We start from the raw sequence: 17,568 nt of genomic DNA on the forward strand, positions 1-17,568 counted from the left end.
ATTGATTATGTGACATATTTTTAATCAATGTTTTAGATCACACTCTATGACCCATCATCAAGATAGCAGCAGTAGAAAGCTCATCAACTTTTTTTTTATCACACTCTATGACCCATCATCAAGATACCAGCAGTAGAAAGCTCATCAACTTTTTTTTTATTGATGAAATTTTATTGATTCTAATTTTTTAGTTAAAAATAAAAACTACTAGGTGTGAATGTATAATTAAATTTTAAAAAAATAAATAAAAACTTTTAAAAACTTTATAAGTAGGAGGCATTTTCCAAAACAAGATAAATTATGATATTATTATCAGGATTCAAGAATGTAGTTTTCAAGTCATCATCAACTCATGCTTCATGTGTAGTAGTTCATAAGAACCCATCTTTGATGAGAATGAGTTGTCCACTTAGCACTCATTGCATCTAGGTGATGCTCATAGAGATGAAACATTGGGTCTTCTAGGAGGTCACCCATCTCAATACTATTCCAACTAAAGTGTGCTTAACTATGAAGTTTCTCCAAGGTTTAGCCCATTCAGCTTGCTACCCCATTTGTAAAACCTTCAACACATGTTGTGCCATATGAACTATTCATTAGAGAGCCCCTTTAATTCATCATTGTAATAGGTGATGCTCAAATGATAGATGGGTTCTTGTAAACCACTACTCATAGAACATAAATTTATAAAATTTGATTAAAAAACTACACATTTAAATCTTGACAGCAATATTATAATTTAAAAAATTCAATTATTATTTTTTCATACAAAATTTTCAAAACAAAACTTACAAATATCTATAAACATAAAATAATTAACATTTTCAGACTTCCACAATCTATTTATAGAACAAATTATTTCTAAAGTCCAATGTATATTTTTTCAGATCACGCTACTGATCCTTGGATGAGTAAGGATCAGCAATATTATTGCCATGGCTTATATTATCCATTTCGCACCTATTGCTGGGCATAGGAAAGCATGTCGTCCTCATATCCAACGTACTTGGGATTATATAAGTGGTTGCGAGACTTACTTTTGTGGGAGGAGGCCGTTAGGGAGGGAAATTAAAATCATATGGAAATTGGAAGCGTAACTAGAAACTACCTATCTCTGTCCGCTCCACATTATCTGAAAAGGCTTTCATTGTGATCAAGGAATCTATATAAACTACTAGAAAAAAACCAAAAAAGTTGGTCTTTTACTGCGTAACAACGGAATCTTTTCTTCAATTGCTATTTGTCCTTATATAAACCAAGGCTTAATTCTGCTAAACATGGCCAGAAAGCATATTGGGTTCTCCAATTCATGGCTTTATTTCCTTCAACGACCAGTCCAGTGGGGTATTATAAATCACATCTCGGATGCCCAATAACTGAATTAATTTCTTCTCCTCTTATCAGTCTACTTCCTCATTCATACAAGAAGTTGCAGCCCCACCTCAACAGTTATCGGAATACAAAAGTGCAATTGAAAATGTCTTCATCAATTATAGCATCAGCTGGTAAGTTGGGTATTGAATTGGATAAGACATTTGTCCTCTTGTTGATTTTTCTCTTTACGTTGCGTTGAAGTTGTAATAATTTGCCTGATTTTTGTATCAGTTTGGAAACGTTGTATTAGGTTTGTGGCTGTGCTCTTTCTACGCTGATATGAATTTGAGATAGAAATTTGTTTTTAACTTCATATTATTTATAGTTTTCTCTCCCTAGGTTTTAGATCTATCTATGAACAAAAACTGAACAAAAAACTAGTTTAAACATGCCATGTAATGGTAAATACTGAAGGTTTTGGGGCGTTTGTTGGACGAACTGGCTCATTAGTTTTGTGTTCTAGAGCAATTGATGGACATGTAGAAGAGCAATGGGCTGTTCTTATGAATTTTCTCAAAAAAAGAATCCCAATTATAATCATTTGGACATGATTGTTACCTTAAATATCTAGGAAACAATGTTTATATTATACGCGGTCAAGTAAATAGATGCTAAACAGAGAATTCACTTTTAATGAAGATTCACCATGATTTTTGAATTTTAAAAATTGTGTGCCTCTTATAAATCCCTAGTTTATGTAGTTACAGTACGTGTTGGTAAAACAATGAATTTTTAAAAGACATCAATGCATTCATGGGATGGCTTTATGTTAATTTATTGATAAATTGTTAGGAAATGAGGTCAAGGGCTACATTACCTATTTCGTATTAACACATTTCTTTACTACCAAAAGAAATATTGAACGAAAACATGGTTTCCATCTTTTAGCTCGAGAAATCTCAGATGAGGTCATGGGTGGCCTTTCACATGGTTTATATTCACATTCCTAAGATTTGTAAAGATGAATCAAGTACAAATGTACTGCATAATCATTACAAATTTACAGCACAATATCAGTAAATATTGGCTAGAGCTAAGGGTACTCTTATTGTGGTAGTGGAATTTGAACCCGGGTCATGCTCTTATTGGTGTACTGATGCTCCATAAGCATTATGCTAGAACCCCCCTCCATCCCCACTTTCAAGACAATTGTAGAGTTCTGTTTTGTGTATCAGTAAATATTTTATGTTGGAGACTGATAGGATGTCTTTGAATTTACTTGAACAGCTGTCAATACAGACCAGTTCATATCAATGCATCTATGATAGGATGTCTTTAAATTTACTTGAACAGCTGCCAATACAGACCAGTTCATATCAATGCATCTATCTGTGGGTTTTAGATGGTAGTGGAATTTGAACCAATACAAATTTGCGGCACAATTTCAGCACATGTTGGTTTGAGTTACAGTAGCCTTATTGGGCTAGTGAAATTTGAACCCGAGTCATGGTCTTAGTGGTGTAGCGATGCTCCTTAAGCGTTATGCCAGAACCCTCTTCCATCTTCTTAAGACAATCATATTATTTTGTTCTGTGTATCTGTAAATATTTTTATTTTATATTGGTTAATGATATTCATTATAAATTTACAGCACAATATGAGCACATTTCGCCTTAAGTTATGGGCAGGCTTATTGTGGTTGTGCAATTTGAACCTGGATCATGCTCTTATTGGTGAATTGATGGTTCATAGCCATTATGTCAGAATCCTCCTCTATCCGTACCCTCAAGAAAATCAGAGTTTTCTTTTGTGTGTTTCTGTAAATAGTTTATATGATGTCTTTGATTTTGCTCTAACAACTGTCAACACAGACCAGTTCATATCGATGTATCTCTCTGTTGGTTTTGATGACATAAAATAGTGTGGCTATAATATATGTCTCAGGGCTGCTGTGGCAGTTTTCTATTTTGGGATAATGAAAGCCCATTGATGAATTATTACTGTTGCAGGTACAGAAGCTATTGAGGGAATAGGTGTTCATGATTTACGCTGTGTGAAAGAAAAGGATCTCCTGATTGTAGGACCTGGGGTTCTGGGCTGCTTAGTTGCAGAAAGTTGGATGAAGGTATTATAATCTGAATTATTAGAGGTGCAGTTGTTGTGATAATTGACTTGAGTTGAAAGACATTCAATTATTTAGTTCTTAGAAAGAATAAACCAGATTTATGTCTACTGATCATCAAAGTAGTTCAACGAAATATACAGCATTAGAAATTGCAACAGGTAATGTCGAATGCTGAAAGAAACTCAAACTAGTATAAAATAAATTATAATATCAAAATTAAAAGTGGTAACAAGTGAGTCTGTTGTAAACCAAAATGATAATAGTGTAAGAATTTGCCTTAGGGCAAAATCACTCAAGATCAAGGAACTCAAGCACAAGCACAGAATGGACCAAAGTATGATCAGAATAACAATATGATATTCAATTGATGTAATGTCATGTACATACACACTAGGAGTGCTTGAATATAAAGGCCTTTGGAATGCTTCTAGAATGTCTAGGAGTTAGCACACTGATAAGTCTTACAACAAGGCACATGCCCATTAGAAGTGGATTATCCTCCATTAAACGCAGGAGTTAGTGCAATGATGAGAGGATGAACCTACAAAGGTGTAGCACGTAAAATTATGTTGTAGACACCATGTGCTAAAATAAGAGTGCGAATAATTGTGTTGTCAACATGACAACTCAGTTAATTATGCAAACTCCAGTGTTGCAGACACCATGTGCTAAATTAGAGTTGCTTACTCTAGTGTTGTCAACATGACAACTCATAAGAGTACGCAAACTTCTAGGTGTCAAACTAATAAATTATAAAATAATGAATTGACCTAAGTAAACTTAAGTAAAGTGTAAATAGTGAATACTTATTTACACCAACACCCCCCCTTAAGTGCGACTTAGGGGAATGCACTCAAGCTTAGAAAAGCTAGGATGAAATTGCAAGATGGGTCCCGGCTACTAGGCCATGTTAGGTACCCATGTACAAAATGTAATGCAATCTCTCATAAAGTGGAGAAAGAGGGAAAACCTCATGGGAAAAACCCTCCCCCAAAAAGAGAGATAAAAAATCAAGATGCATGAATGGATGAGTAATCAAGACCCCCCCATTACAACATACATCAAGTATATACAATAGAGAAGTATGAGAAGAACACAATCCCAATAGAGGAAAAGGTCCCCCCCATAAGAGAGAAGAAGAAGAAGAAAGGAGACAACGTAGTCCCCCCCCCCCCAAATGTAGAATGCCGACCAGTGATAGCTGCTCCAATGTAGAAGCTGATCCATGACTGTTGAATAATGTTCCTCCCCTTTGGAAGAAACAATATCCTAGGTACAGATGAGATGCTTCCCCAATGTGTAGAAAGAATCCTGATGATGAATGGTGTCTCTGAAACCTACCCAACTGTCCCTGTGTCGATACTGACTGTCGCCCCTTCCAATACTACTGAAAAGAACAATGTTGGATCTAGCAAGGATGGATGTAGAACATATTCCAAAGAACCATGTGTCTCCTCAAATGATAAAGAGACCTCTTGCAATTGTTGTACATAAGGATCCACAATCATATCAACCTGGAAAGACTGATCATGAAGAGAATGGATAGCAGGAGGGTTAGAGTGAGCCCTCGCAACAACTGAAGAAGGATCTTCTTCATCAAAGAGAAGATGTATATCATCAATGAAGTCTCCCAAATCTGCTATCTATGACTCCACAAACAAACCTGAAATATCTATCATGTAGTCATCCCCTGATGTTGGTACTGGAAGACAAGGTGTACCCAACTGTACTAAATTGCATGGACCTATCACTGTAGCAATGTATGCATGTGGAGTGTGCTGATGCTATGACCTTGTGCTGTATCTGTCAATAGGATCCCACATATCTGAATCTGTTGAATCACTATCACTGTTGTCACTATTAGTTTCCACTGTGTATGAAGTACTAAGAGGATTAGAGGATAAGCTAGGTGAACTTTCCTCAAAGTGAACATTCCTCTCTATGAAGATCTCATGAGTCTCAGGATCCATAAGTCTATATGCCTTAACATTGTCTTCATATCCGATGAAAGTACAAGGCCTTGGTGGTGGTGCCTTGCATTCCCTGGAAGATATGTTTGCCCAAGCTGGACAACCAAAAACTCTGAAGTGTTTCACAATAGATTTTTTGCTGCACCATGCCTCAAAAGAAGTTTTTCCATCTAAGACATAATGAGGAGACCTATTAAGTATGTGATTGGCACTGCTTATAGCTTCAACTTCAAGTGATGGATCAAGAGACTTGGCTTGAATAATGCAACTTGCCATAGACTTAAGAGTTCTAATCCTCATTTCTGCAACACTTGTCTTTTGCAGACTGAATGCTATTGGATTCTGAAGATGAATACCCTCAAGTTCACAAAAGTCTCTAAGTCTTGAGTTCACATATCTACTTTCATTGTCCATACGAAGAACCTTGATGGCCTTCTTTGATTGCTTCTCAACATGACTCTTGAAGGCTAGAAACTTATCAAACACTTCATTCTTGTGATCAAGAAAGTAGACCCATGTGTAGCGTGAAAAGTCATCAATGAAATGAGGATGTAGCAACCCTGGCTAACTGATGTTACTGCAAAAGGACCTGCTAGAACTGTGTGAACCAACTCAAGAGCGATTGATGCTCTCCAAGACTTTCCTTTATCAATCTTCTCTTCTAGATGCATATCCATGGAACAAGTTGAACATTCACCTTTAGAAAAGTTGATTGTAGGTAGACCTTTGACCATATTGTTTGAGCAAAGTTGATGAAGATAGTGGAAGGCAAGATGTCCATACCGCTCATGCCATAATTTTCTTTGTGAATGAGATTGAGTCAACAAAGCATGTAGAGGAGACTTAGGCACAAAGTGGGAGAAGGAATAAAGCCTTTTATCATGATTGACTTTACCCATTGCAACCAATGAATCATCTTTAAGATTTCACACCATTACTGAATCTAGAAGGAACTCAACTTTATTGCCATCTCCATAGCGAGTGATTTGGTAGATAGAAAGGAGATTAGAGCTAAGGTTGGGAACATAGAGAACTTCTTTGAACTCTCCATTTTCCATCTCCACTTGTCCTTTCCCTTCAACTTCCATTTTTGTATCATCTCCTACAAAGATGTTAGGTACCTTAGATTGCTTCAATGAAGAAAAGTCTCCTTTTGACGAACCCATATGATATGAGGCACTTGAGTCAAGAATCCATTCCCTTGAAGAACTTGAACTTGCCATAAGTGCTTGCCCTTTTCCCTTTGAAGTGGGTGGAGTTGAATCCTTGGAAGCATTTTGCACATTGATTTTGTTCTTCCTAAGTAAGTTTTCCAACTCATCGATTCTCTTAGTCTTGCAATGATGCTCTGTAATGTCCCTTGGTTGACTTCTCAAAAAGCTAGGACAATTATCTAATTTAGTAGTTTTGTGTTACATGTCATTGTTATTGTTAGAGGCAATTTCCTATAGGATTTTAATGTTGGATTGTATGTGGAAGATAGATTGTCCCTGATTTACTATGACTTTATCAAACAATGATTCCCTTATTATTTAATAATAATGGTGCATATATCTTAGATGTAGATTATGATATTCTTCCTGTCAATGTTTGTAGTCTTGCTGTGATAATCCTTTCTCTATGCTTGGTATTCGATGATTTTAATTATTTAATTGCTCGTTCGAGCATATATATGTTGTCTCTTATTGGATGAATCAATGTAACTTGTTTATTATTCTCTAGTGTCTTTGCAGCGTTGCTTGTTCTCTGGCTCCTCCTTTCTATTCCCTCCGTCCTCTTAATTCAATGTCTCAAAGTGAAGAATTTGTATTTAGTTTAACTACTCTTCGATGCTTACTTTGTTGCAATATCCACTCTGACCAGCATGTATTTATTTGGTTATGTGTTTATTTGTATCCTTTGCTAACGCTTCAATGAGGAATTCACTCTTTACAGTGATTAGTATATTTGATAGTCTCAGACCAATTTGAATGATGTAACCTCTGTAGACATAAATGTTTGCTTTTGGAGTTTATGAATTGGTGCTCTTTAGTTCTCTATATTTGATGTTCTTATTAATACCTTATGACCACTGCCTTTGTATTTGAATGAGGTTGTTGCAATTTCAAGGGCAATGGATATCGATGTTGCTTATGATGACTGCGTTTCTTGTGATAGCTTATAACTTCCCTTTCAATGGTGACCGGCTCCTTTTGTCCTGTGGTGTGGTGCGATAGCTGAGAATTGATCAGTTGTTTCGATGGACTCCTCCTGAGACTTGAGTTTGACGACAAGTTTGACTCTAATTTATCCCCTGTTCAATATGGACTGATAACATATGTTGACGCTGAGTATGGGAAGTCTATTGGGAATTCTGAGCGTTGACAGTAGTAGTATTTGAAAAAAAATATTATTTATGCTTTGATCACTTGCTTCTGTGAATAGTAAACCTTTAGATATAATCCGCTTGTTGATGCTGTATAGGTATCCTTCAAACAGACTTGTCATCCCCTAAATACATTGTAAAGCATGAAGGGTCATGATCTTTAGACTTGGTTGCCATCATTTAAAATATTTTTATATGTATAAATAGTTTGTAATGTTTATGTTAGAGTATTTGCTAAGGTTTTGTCACTTAGAGACTTAGTTTATATTATTCATTCTATAATATTACTACATAACTTGTATATATAATCTATTTCATTTTTATTATATTTTTTATTATAATATAATTATAATTATATTATAATATAATTATATGAACTCTATTTTAAATATATCAATAATTTATTTCAATAGCCTTTAATTATTTGATCCTTTATTAGTTAAATTATATTTACAAAGTGGGGATATTTGTTTGATACCATTTATAATTATAAATTAGATTATAATTTATTCTATTGTTAGTTTATTTTATTATAAAAATTCATAAAATATGGGGGACATGACAGTCTGCCCTTCCTCAAATTGCTTGTCCTCAAGCAATATGATCCTTTAGTATATCTCCAATCTTGAAATGGAAGTTTCAACATTAGGTTAGAAGTGTAATATGTTGATAAATAAAAACATATCATTTTAAAAATGTCTCATCATCCTACTTAGATTTAAAAATTAATTCAAATAGAACTTATCTTTATATAGTGTAGCCCTCTCATGCTCGTCAATATGCATTTCTTAGTCAATTTTGAGTCCTGACGAGTAATCCTTATAATCTTTGATAGAGACCTTAGGCCTCAAAGGATATGCCTTTAGGATTACCCCTCTATAATATTTAGGTGAAACTTTATCTTATCCCAAGATCTCTATAATATTTTCTCTATAGTGGGGTGCCTTAGCAGTTCTCCCATAATCACAGTGTAGTGGGGTGCCCTGCTAGCTCCCTTTACTATCACTATGATAGGGTGCCCTCAGGGGTTCTCTCTCAACTATTCCTACAATAGGGTGCTCTAGCGGTTTTCCCTTGATTACAGAGCAATAGGGTGTCCTAACCACGGTTCTCCCTACATACCACTGCAATAGGGTGCCCTAGTTATTCTCCCTTAATTAATTTTGCAATAGGGTGCTCTAGTGGTTCTCCCTTAATTACAGAGCAATAGGGTGTCTATATTGCAATTCTCCCTACATAGTGCTGCAATAGGGTGCCCTAGCTATTCTCCCTTAATTGCCCTCTTAGGAAGGTGCTAACAATAGGGTGTCATTAGCAGTTCTCCCTTAATTGCCACTCTTTCCTTTTATTTAAATTAAATATTAAAGTTCTATTAATAATCATGAAAATATATACATATATGTATTGTTACATTTCCAGATCAGAGTATGACCAAAGTTGAAATTCCTCAAAGCTTTCATGATCCTCTCTTGATCACCGTTCGCTTTCTTGTTCTGAAACCTCTTCATTATTTATTTCTTGCTTTGCTTCTATTTTACGGAGTTGACTCTTCTTGTCACACTTGTGTCCAGGCTCCCAAGGGACTTTGCATCTGAAACATATGCCTTTCTTCAATTTATCCTCTTTTTTCTTTTGGGCTTCCTTACTTAGGCATTGGTGTCCTCTGCTCCATTTCGCTTTGCAAAAATAACATTCTTTCTCTCTGTGGTCTTTGTGTGAGTCTTCATTTCTATGTTCCGTCTTTGTCGAGAATTTTTTAGATCTTTCTTTTGATGAATTTCATTCTACCATTTTTTCCTTTCTAATGGCTTCTTCCAAGTTTTGTGGCTCATGTGGTTTAATAGATTGCTTGGTGGAGTCTTTTAATCCTTCTATAAATATATGAGTGAGTCTCTTTTGGGAAAGGTCTGGAACCATAACTCACAACTCTTGAAATTTGCGAGCATAGTCTTCCACTATTCCAGTTTGTTTGAGTTGAGTTAGTTATTGGAAATACCATTCAATATCCTTATCATCAAACCTATTCATGAGCTTTTGGGAGAATTCTTCAAAGGATTTTACATCTTTGTGTCCCAATGAGATACACCCATGGGTCCACCAATCATGTGCTGCTCCCTCTAGATGCACAATAGCGAATTGCAATGCATCTCCTTTTGTCATGGGATTTAAAATAAAAAATGTGTTTAATTTTTCTAACCATTGGCACGGCGTAATCTTTTTTGAACCATCAAAATGTGGAAGCTTAATTTTATTGATTTTATGTTTGAGTTCTTCATTTACAATCCTTCTAGATGTCTCCTTTTTTTATCATCACAAAATTCTCTGAAAGATATTACTTCTCTAATGTTAGGTGCTAGAGTTGTGTATGCCCTTGCAATTTCTTTAGTCCTAGTCATTGGTTGTTCTATTCCATCTTCTTCTCTCAGTAGTTCTGCTCTGCGTAAGAATGATGGTTGTGGTATTCCAGTTGTAGAAAACACATTATTATTTTCTGAGTGAGTGGAGCTAGTCTCTCTTGCGTGGTTGGGTTGACCTCTCAAATTGTTGATAGAATTTCCCATATCTTGTAATGCTTGGAGAAGTGCTTGATTCGATTTTTCCATTTGATTCAATATGGTTTGGTTGGTTTGGTTATTTTGCTCCATATAGGATCTCACCTCATTTGTTAAGTCATTCATTGTTGTTTTATTTGCCCTCCTCTCGTAAGTTTCCATAAGCCTTCACTCACAGAATGGCAGGATTATGCTCTGATACCATTGTGATGTCCCTTGGCTGACTTCTCAAAAAGCTAGGACAATTATCTAATTTAGTAATTTTGTATTACATGTCATTGTTATTGTTAGAGGCAATTTCCTATAGGATTTTAATGTTGGATTGTATGTGGAAGATAGATTGTCTCTGATTTACTACGACTTTATCAAATAATGATTCCCTTATTATTTAATAATAATGGTGCATATATCTTAGATGCGGATTATGATATTCTTCCTGTCAATGTTTGTAGTCTTGCTGTGATAATCCTTTCTCTATGCTTGGTATTCGATGATTTTAATTATTTAATTGCTCGTTCGAGAATATATATATTGTCTCTTAATGGATGAATCAATGTAACTTGTTTATTGTCCTCTAGTGTCTCTGCAGTTTTGCTTGTTCTTTGGCTTCTCCTTTCTATTCCCTCCGTCCTCTTAATTCAATGTCTCAAAGTGAAGAATTTGTATTTAGTTTAACTACTCTTCGATGCTTACTTTGTTGCAATATCCACTCTGACCAGCATGTATTTATTTGGTTATTTGTTTATTTGTATCCTTTGCTAAAGCTTCAATGAGGAATTCACTCTCTACAGTGATTAATATTTCTGATAATCTCAAACCAATTTGAATGATGTAACCTTTGTAGATGTAAATGTGTGCTTTTGGAGTTTATGAATTGATGCTCTTTAGTTCTCTGTATTTGATGTTCTTATTAATAGCTTATGGCCACTGCCTCTGTATTCAAATGAGGTTGTTGCAGTTTCAAGGGCAATGGAGATCGATGTTGCTTATGATGACTGCATTTCTTATGACGGCTTATAACTTCCCTTTCAACGGTGACTGGCTCCTTTTGTCCTGTGGTGTGGTGTGATAGCTGAGAATTGATTAGTTGTTTCGATGAACTCCTCCCGAGACTTGAGTTTGACGACAAGTTTGACTCTAATTTATCCCCTATTCAATATGGACTGATAACATATGCTGACGCGGAGTATGGGAAGTTTATTGGGAATTCTGAGCATTGACAGTAGTAGTATTTGAAAAAAATATATTATTTATGCTTTGATCGTTTGCTTTTGCGAATAGTAAACCTTCAGATATAATCCGCTTGTTGATGCCATCTAGATATCCTTCAAACAGACCCGTCATCCCCTAAATATATTGTAAAGCATGAAGGGTCACGATCTTTAGACTTGATTGCCATCATTTAAAATATTTTTATATGTATAAATAGTGTGTAATGTTTATGTTAGAATATTTGCTAAGGTTTTGTCACTTAGAGACTTAGTTTATATTATTCATTCTATAATATTAATATATAACTTGTATATATAATTTATTTCATTTTTATTATATTTATTATTATAATATAATTATATGAACTCTATTTTAAATATATCAATTATTTATTTCAATAGCCTTTAATTATTTGATCCTTTATTAGTTAAATTATATTTGCAAAGTGGGGATATCTGTTTGATACCATTTATAATTATAAATTAGATTATAATTTATTCTATTGTTAGTTTATTTTATTATAAAAATTTATAAAATATGGGGGACATGACATGCTCATCATGATTCGGTTTCTTGCAATATGCACAAAATAGTTTGTCCTTCTTATCATTGTTTCCCTTCTTGTTGGAAGAAGAATTGCCTTGCTATGAGGAGGAAGATTGTTGTGTCTCTGATTGTGATTTTTGCTTCCATTGCTTTTTCTTGCTGTTGGTAGAACTTTTGCTACTTTGATTTGATTGGTTCTTATTATGCTTTGGTCTTTGATGACTTGAGAATTCCCATATCTATCAACTTGGATTGTTCCAACATCAACAGTTCTGCAAATGCATCAAATGTAGGCTTAGTGAAGGCACTTCCCATGGTCAACCTGTGAGTGTTGTAACTCGAAACAAAAGATGCATACTCGGAAGGTAGCCTCTTCAAGATGTGATGAATCAATCTATCATCCTTCATGGGATTACCACAATCCTTAAGTAGTGCTCTCGATTCATTGGCTTTGCTGACATAGTCTTTAATTGTGTCAAAATTCTTAGGATCCAATAGAAGTAGATCATCCTCAATTTGGAATCCCTTTTCCTCATCCACCTTACCATACAACCCTTCAAGTTTATCCCAAGCACCCTTGGCTTCCTTAAAGCTAGAAATGTGGAAGAAGAGATTTCTATGAACACAACTCTTGATAATTCCTAAAGCCCAATTGTCTTTAATTTGCCAATCAACTAGTGCTGTAGCATCAGTGGGTTTGGTAATTGTACCATCAACATATAGATTTAAACTTTTTTCCATTAATCTACTCCATCCAATATCTTTTCATGTAGTGTAATTATGTGAAGTTAGAAGTGGAGTTTTAGGTGAACCTATGATGTTGAAAATTAAAAGAGAACAAAAGAGAGACACAAAAACACAAGAGACACCCCCCCCATTCACTCAATCAAAGAAACCCCTCCAAAAAAGATTCTTTTGGCACTTTATATGTAGTGCGTTTACAATAGGCCACTTGTCAAAATGTACAAAGTGGACTTCTGATTTTGTTGTTTACAATTGCCTTTTGAGGTTAAAATCTGGTATTAAGCACTGTAGCTCAGAAGTACAACAATTTTGAAGTGTAATCAAAGCATTACAATGCAAAAAATGACCTAATTTTGAAAGTGATATTTCTATCCACACAACCCTATAATTTGATTGTAGATCTAGAAAGTAGATGAAAAATTAAGCACTTTAAAAAAAAAAAAACTTGAAAATGTGTCTAGATGAGCCCGTACGGAGCACTTCAAGTTGCAAAATGAAGGATTGGATAGGTACAGTTGCCAAAAAACACAATTCCTGACAAATCTGTGCACTAAAACTAGAAAAGAATAGCACCACTGAAAAGTTCAAAAAATTAACCCCAAAGTCAAAAAAAATTGCACCTGATTTGGAGTCTGGATGACTGAGTTACGGCCTTCCAAAGTCGGACTGTCAAATCAAAAATGAATTTGGCGAGGGGTTTGATGAGCAACCTGCCAGGTTAAATTTGACGTCCATACGGCTGTCATAGTAGTTCAATTTTGCGTCCGGATGATGGTTAGATGACTGTCAAATTTAGGCCAGTGTTTTGACGATGTCAGCAAAAAAATCCTCCTTACTGATGTGGTAGATGACGTGTCGTATGGATTGTATAGACGGTACTCGTGGCAATGCTTGCATGGAGTTGCCGTACGTTGAGGTGGTGGTCCGTTTGGCAAGTTGATGTGTTGATGACGTGTTACAGGGTGTAGTGTGTCTTTGTTTGTGTGGGTAGGTTTGGTTGACGTCAGATTTGCGTAGAGGCGCTGAGGTGAGCCGCGTGGCGGCTTATGTGTCCGCCGGAGCTGGCGACAGCTGGCAAGATTAATGCTGTTGCCGGGGTACAGTGCCTGAGGATTGCTAGAATCTCACATCGAGAGGCCGGTGAAAATGCAACGGCGACCGATGGAAGTTTGTGGCAGCCCGAGCTCAAAATTCCGGCAGGACTTTAGTCCCACGTTTGCAAGGGTGTGGATGTAACAGCATTTAAAAGCACAATGCCGTGGTAGTTAGGATAGCTCAAGTGGTTGGATTATGAAGGCCGCCGGTGATCTCTGCTTGCTGGAACTTGCAGGCCGGTGCTGTTGTATGGCTGCCTGATTTGATTGCCGGTTGGTTGAGCCAATGTCGCTGTAAATTGGAATATTTCAGATTTCACAGAGAATATTCCTGAATCAACTGCAGGGGCTGGGATTTCACCAATTGGTTCTTGTAAAAAAATTTCTCTACAAGCCTAACAACCAAAAAAAAATTTCGAAAAATTGCAGACGAAAAATTGCAGAGAATAGTAGATATGAAAATAAATAAATAGATCTGAAAATGATCATACCAGATTTGCAAATCAGGCCTTTGGGTGTAGGTTTGCAAAAAAATCTTTGCCTCAAATTTGACTATTGCCTAGGGTAGGCAAATTTATAGTCAAATTTCATTGAATCGACATTCCAGATGCAATGGCAAGGTCCGCTTTGGCTCTAGATGCTCGCAATGACTGCGATACTTCGGATCTGAGTCGAGGTCCTCCAAGAGGTGAAGCAAGAAAATGGTCTCCAATGGCTATGTGAAGAGAAATTTCCTCAACTTTGATACCATGCAAGAATTTGCCTTAGGGCAAAATCACCCAAGATCAAGGAACTCAAGCACAAGCATAGAATGGACCAAAGTATGATCAAAATAACAATATGATATTCAATTGATGTAATGTTATGTACATACACACTAGGAGTGCCTGACTATAAAGGCCTCTAGAATGCTTCTAGAATGTCTAGGAGTTAGCACACTGATAAGTCTTATAACAAGGCACATGTCCACCAAAAGTGGATTATCCTCCATTAAGCATAGGAGTTAGTGTGATGATGAGATGATAAGCCTACAAAGGTGTAGCATATAAAATTATGTTGTAGACACCATGTGCTAACTGTGTTGTCAACATGACAACTCAGTAATTATGCAAACCCCAGTGTTGTAGACAGCATGTGTTAAATTAGAGTTGCTTACTCCAATGTTGTCAACATGACAACTCATAAGAGTACACAAACTCTTAGATGTCAAACTAATAAATAATAAAATAATGCATTGACCTAAGTAAACTTAAGTGTAAATAGTGAATACTTGTTTACACCAACAAATAGTACACAACAAAATTGGCTATGTAAATTTTATTATCCTTGGCAATGAAAACAATTGACAAAGCTAGAAAAAGTAGCTAGTTGAGCAAACAAGGTTTTGGTCTGCATTAAATTATCTTAGCAATTCAAGAAGTGGAGAAAGCAGAGATTGCATTATTTCGATTTTATATTCTGTCATCAAATGTTGTTAGAAAATTGGAAACACATCCTCAATTCCCAGATTCCCCAACACATTTATTTAATGCAATTAATTTGCTTCTAATTTTAATCTAAGAATAATAAAAATGCAAATAAGTTGACCTCATGATAAACAAACCCAAGACGATTAAGGTGAGTTGCTTGAGTAGCAATATTTTTTATTTATTTAATAATTTCATTTATATATAAATTTAATTTATTTATTATTTTATTTATCATTCGGCTCACTGACTGCATTAGAATCTGAGACATTACATGTTCAATAAGATCCTCCAAGACTAACACCCTAATTAGGGTTTTCACTTTTTGATTTAATTTTAAATTAACTTTGTCTCTCTAGGCGCCCAAAAGAAAACACTTTATTAAATAATTTAAAACCTTATAACTCCCTAGGGGCCAATAAAAGTTACTTTATTAAATATAAATAAGGTTGAGTTGAATATACAATTTAACTTTAATGCTTTAGAGTTATTTACAGTAATACATCAAAACACCATATGGTTCCAAAATATCATTAGCACTCCCAAAATAGTAACCTGTCCAGAACCAACTGAAACTATGAGTAGATAATTGATGCCAATACAAGCTTGTATTATTAATGGCAGTGTTCTCTTAGGACCAAGTGAATAAACCTAAAAATACCAAGAAAGGTTGGTGCCATGCAAGAACTTACTATAAATAGCAGTTTCTTTTAGGACCAAAGCAAACAAACCCAGAAAAATTGGTGCCATGCAAGAAGTTACTATAAATAGCAGTATTCTTTGGGGGTAAAAGAGAACAAACCTAGAGAAACCTAGAAAGATCAGTGCCATGGAAGCACTTATGGTAAGTAGCAGAGTTCTCTGTGGATGAAAGAGTAAAACCCCCAAAAAACCTACAAAGTTTGGTGCCATACAAGCACATACCATGAATAGCTGTGTTCTTGAGGGACCAAAGAGAACAAAGCACTTAATATAATTAGCAACTGTTGAAGACACCTGCTAAAACTGAGATTTGAGCTTACCAAGAATATAGGTAGACTCCTTGTGAAATGTGAAACCTCTGATAAACCCTTAAAACTAGCCAACACTACCAGAACACAAAGGATTAAAAATTGGGACATTACATTGTTTTAATGCAGAACCTGAAAAGACAAAATGAGGAATAAAAAGGGCTTCTTTTGGAGGGAAAAGAGAGGTGTGAAGGTGTCTATATAAGCAAGGCAAGGGACCAAAGGAAGGCATGTGGATTTTGAACTAATTACTTATAATGTTTGAGCCTTGTTTTCAATGACCAATCCAAGGAAAAAAGCTTTTGTGATTGAGGAAATTTCACTCAGAGATCACTCAGGCTGAAAGTTTGTTGGAATTCTAAGTTCGCAGATTACATTGTGGGTAGGTTTTTGATAGGATTTTTGTCTTGGATTCAAATAATAAATGTTTGTAAGGCCACTTGTACAGGACTAATTTTGAAATGATATTGAATTGACATATTCTAATAAAGATCATTTCTCGTGGGCCACTCGGCTACGGGTGATTTGTGTGAAGTGCTTAATCTATTTTATTATGTCTCAAACAGTGTATGCAGTCCTATTAATTATGATCTCTGCAGGTATAAAGAGATTTGAATTGCTGGTTATTAAATTGTGGCATCATCCTGAACTTTAGACATAGTTATTAGGCTTTTTACAGAAGCAGCCTCATGCAACTCATAACTTCTGAGATTTCTGTTTCACAATTCTTGTGAAGGCTGATTAGTAATCCTATTTAGATATTGAGTATTGTGGCATCTATATTGCCGGAGATAATTTATGATAATTTTAAGGTGTGTTGGGCAGATGTATCACTGCCATTTCCATTATTTGTATCGTCTCCTGTTATTGCTGTGGTCTATAGTGATATTGTGTGCATCACAGTATGAATATTGATAACTCATATTCCCTATTGTGATATTTTATATTCTGTTTCTATTCCATTTGTTGCAAATAATATTTTTGCAGAATTGTTAAGAGCACCATTCTAAAATACTCAGTATGGGTTAACATAAATAAGTGGGATTGGAATGCATACATAAAAATAAATTAATATTTATCCACCACGTTCCCACCTCACCCATTAAGGGATCTTCGTGATCAAAAGGTGATAGAGATTTAATTTGAATTTGATAAACAACTTCTGATATT

The 17,568-nt window shown here is 35.4% G+C and overlaps 1 protein-coding gene across 3 annotated transcripts in view; it reads left to right on the top strand.

Moving 5' to 3' along the window:
* The first annotated feature begins 874 nt into the window (after nucleotides 1–874).
* LOC149540503 (uncharacterized) overlaps nucleotides 875–17,568 on the top strand; it is a 206,344-nt gene continuing 189,650 nt past the window's right edge. For 2 of the 3 annotated variants that reach the window (XM_089801601.1, XM_089801603.1), the window contains exons 1-2: nucleotides 875–1,505; nucleotides 3,324–3,439. In XM_089801601.1, the coding sequence (XP_089657727.1) occupies nucleotides 1,310–1,505; nucleotides 3,324–3,439 (312 nt within the window). In that variant the 5' untranslated portion in view covers nucleotides 875–1,309. The remainder of the gene's footprint in view (nucleotides 1,506–3,323; nucleotides 3,440–17,568) is intronic. The other variant, XM_089801602.1, reaches the window with a different exon arrangement.

This window comes from Cupressus sempervirens, chromosome 9 (assembly GCF_028749045.1).
Source record: "Cupressus sempervirens isolate cs-2001-9-10 chromosome 9, ASM2874904v1, whole genome shotgun sequence".
NCBI classification, from domain to species: domain Eukaryota; kingdom Viridiplantae; phylum Streptophyta; class Pinopsida; order Cupressales; family Cupressaceae; genus Cupressus; species Cupressus sempervirens.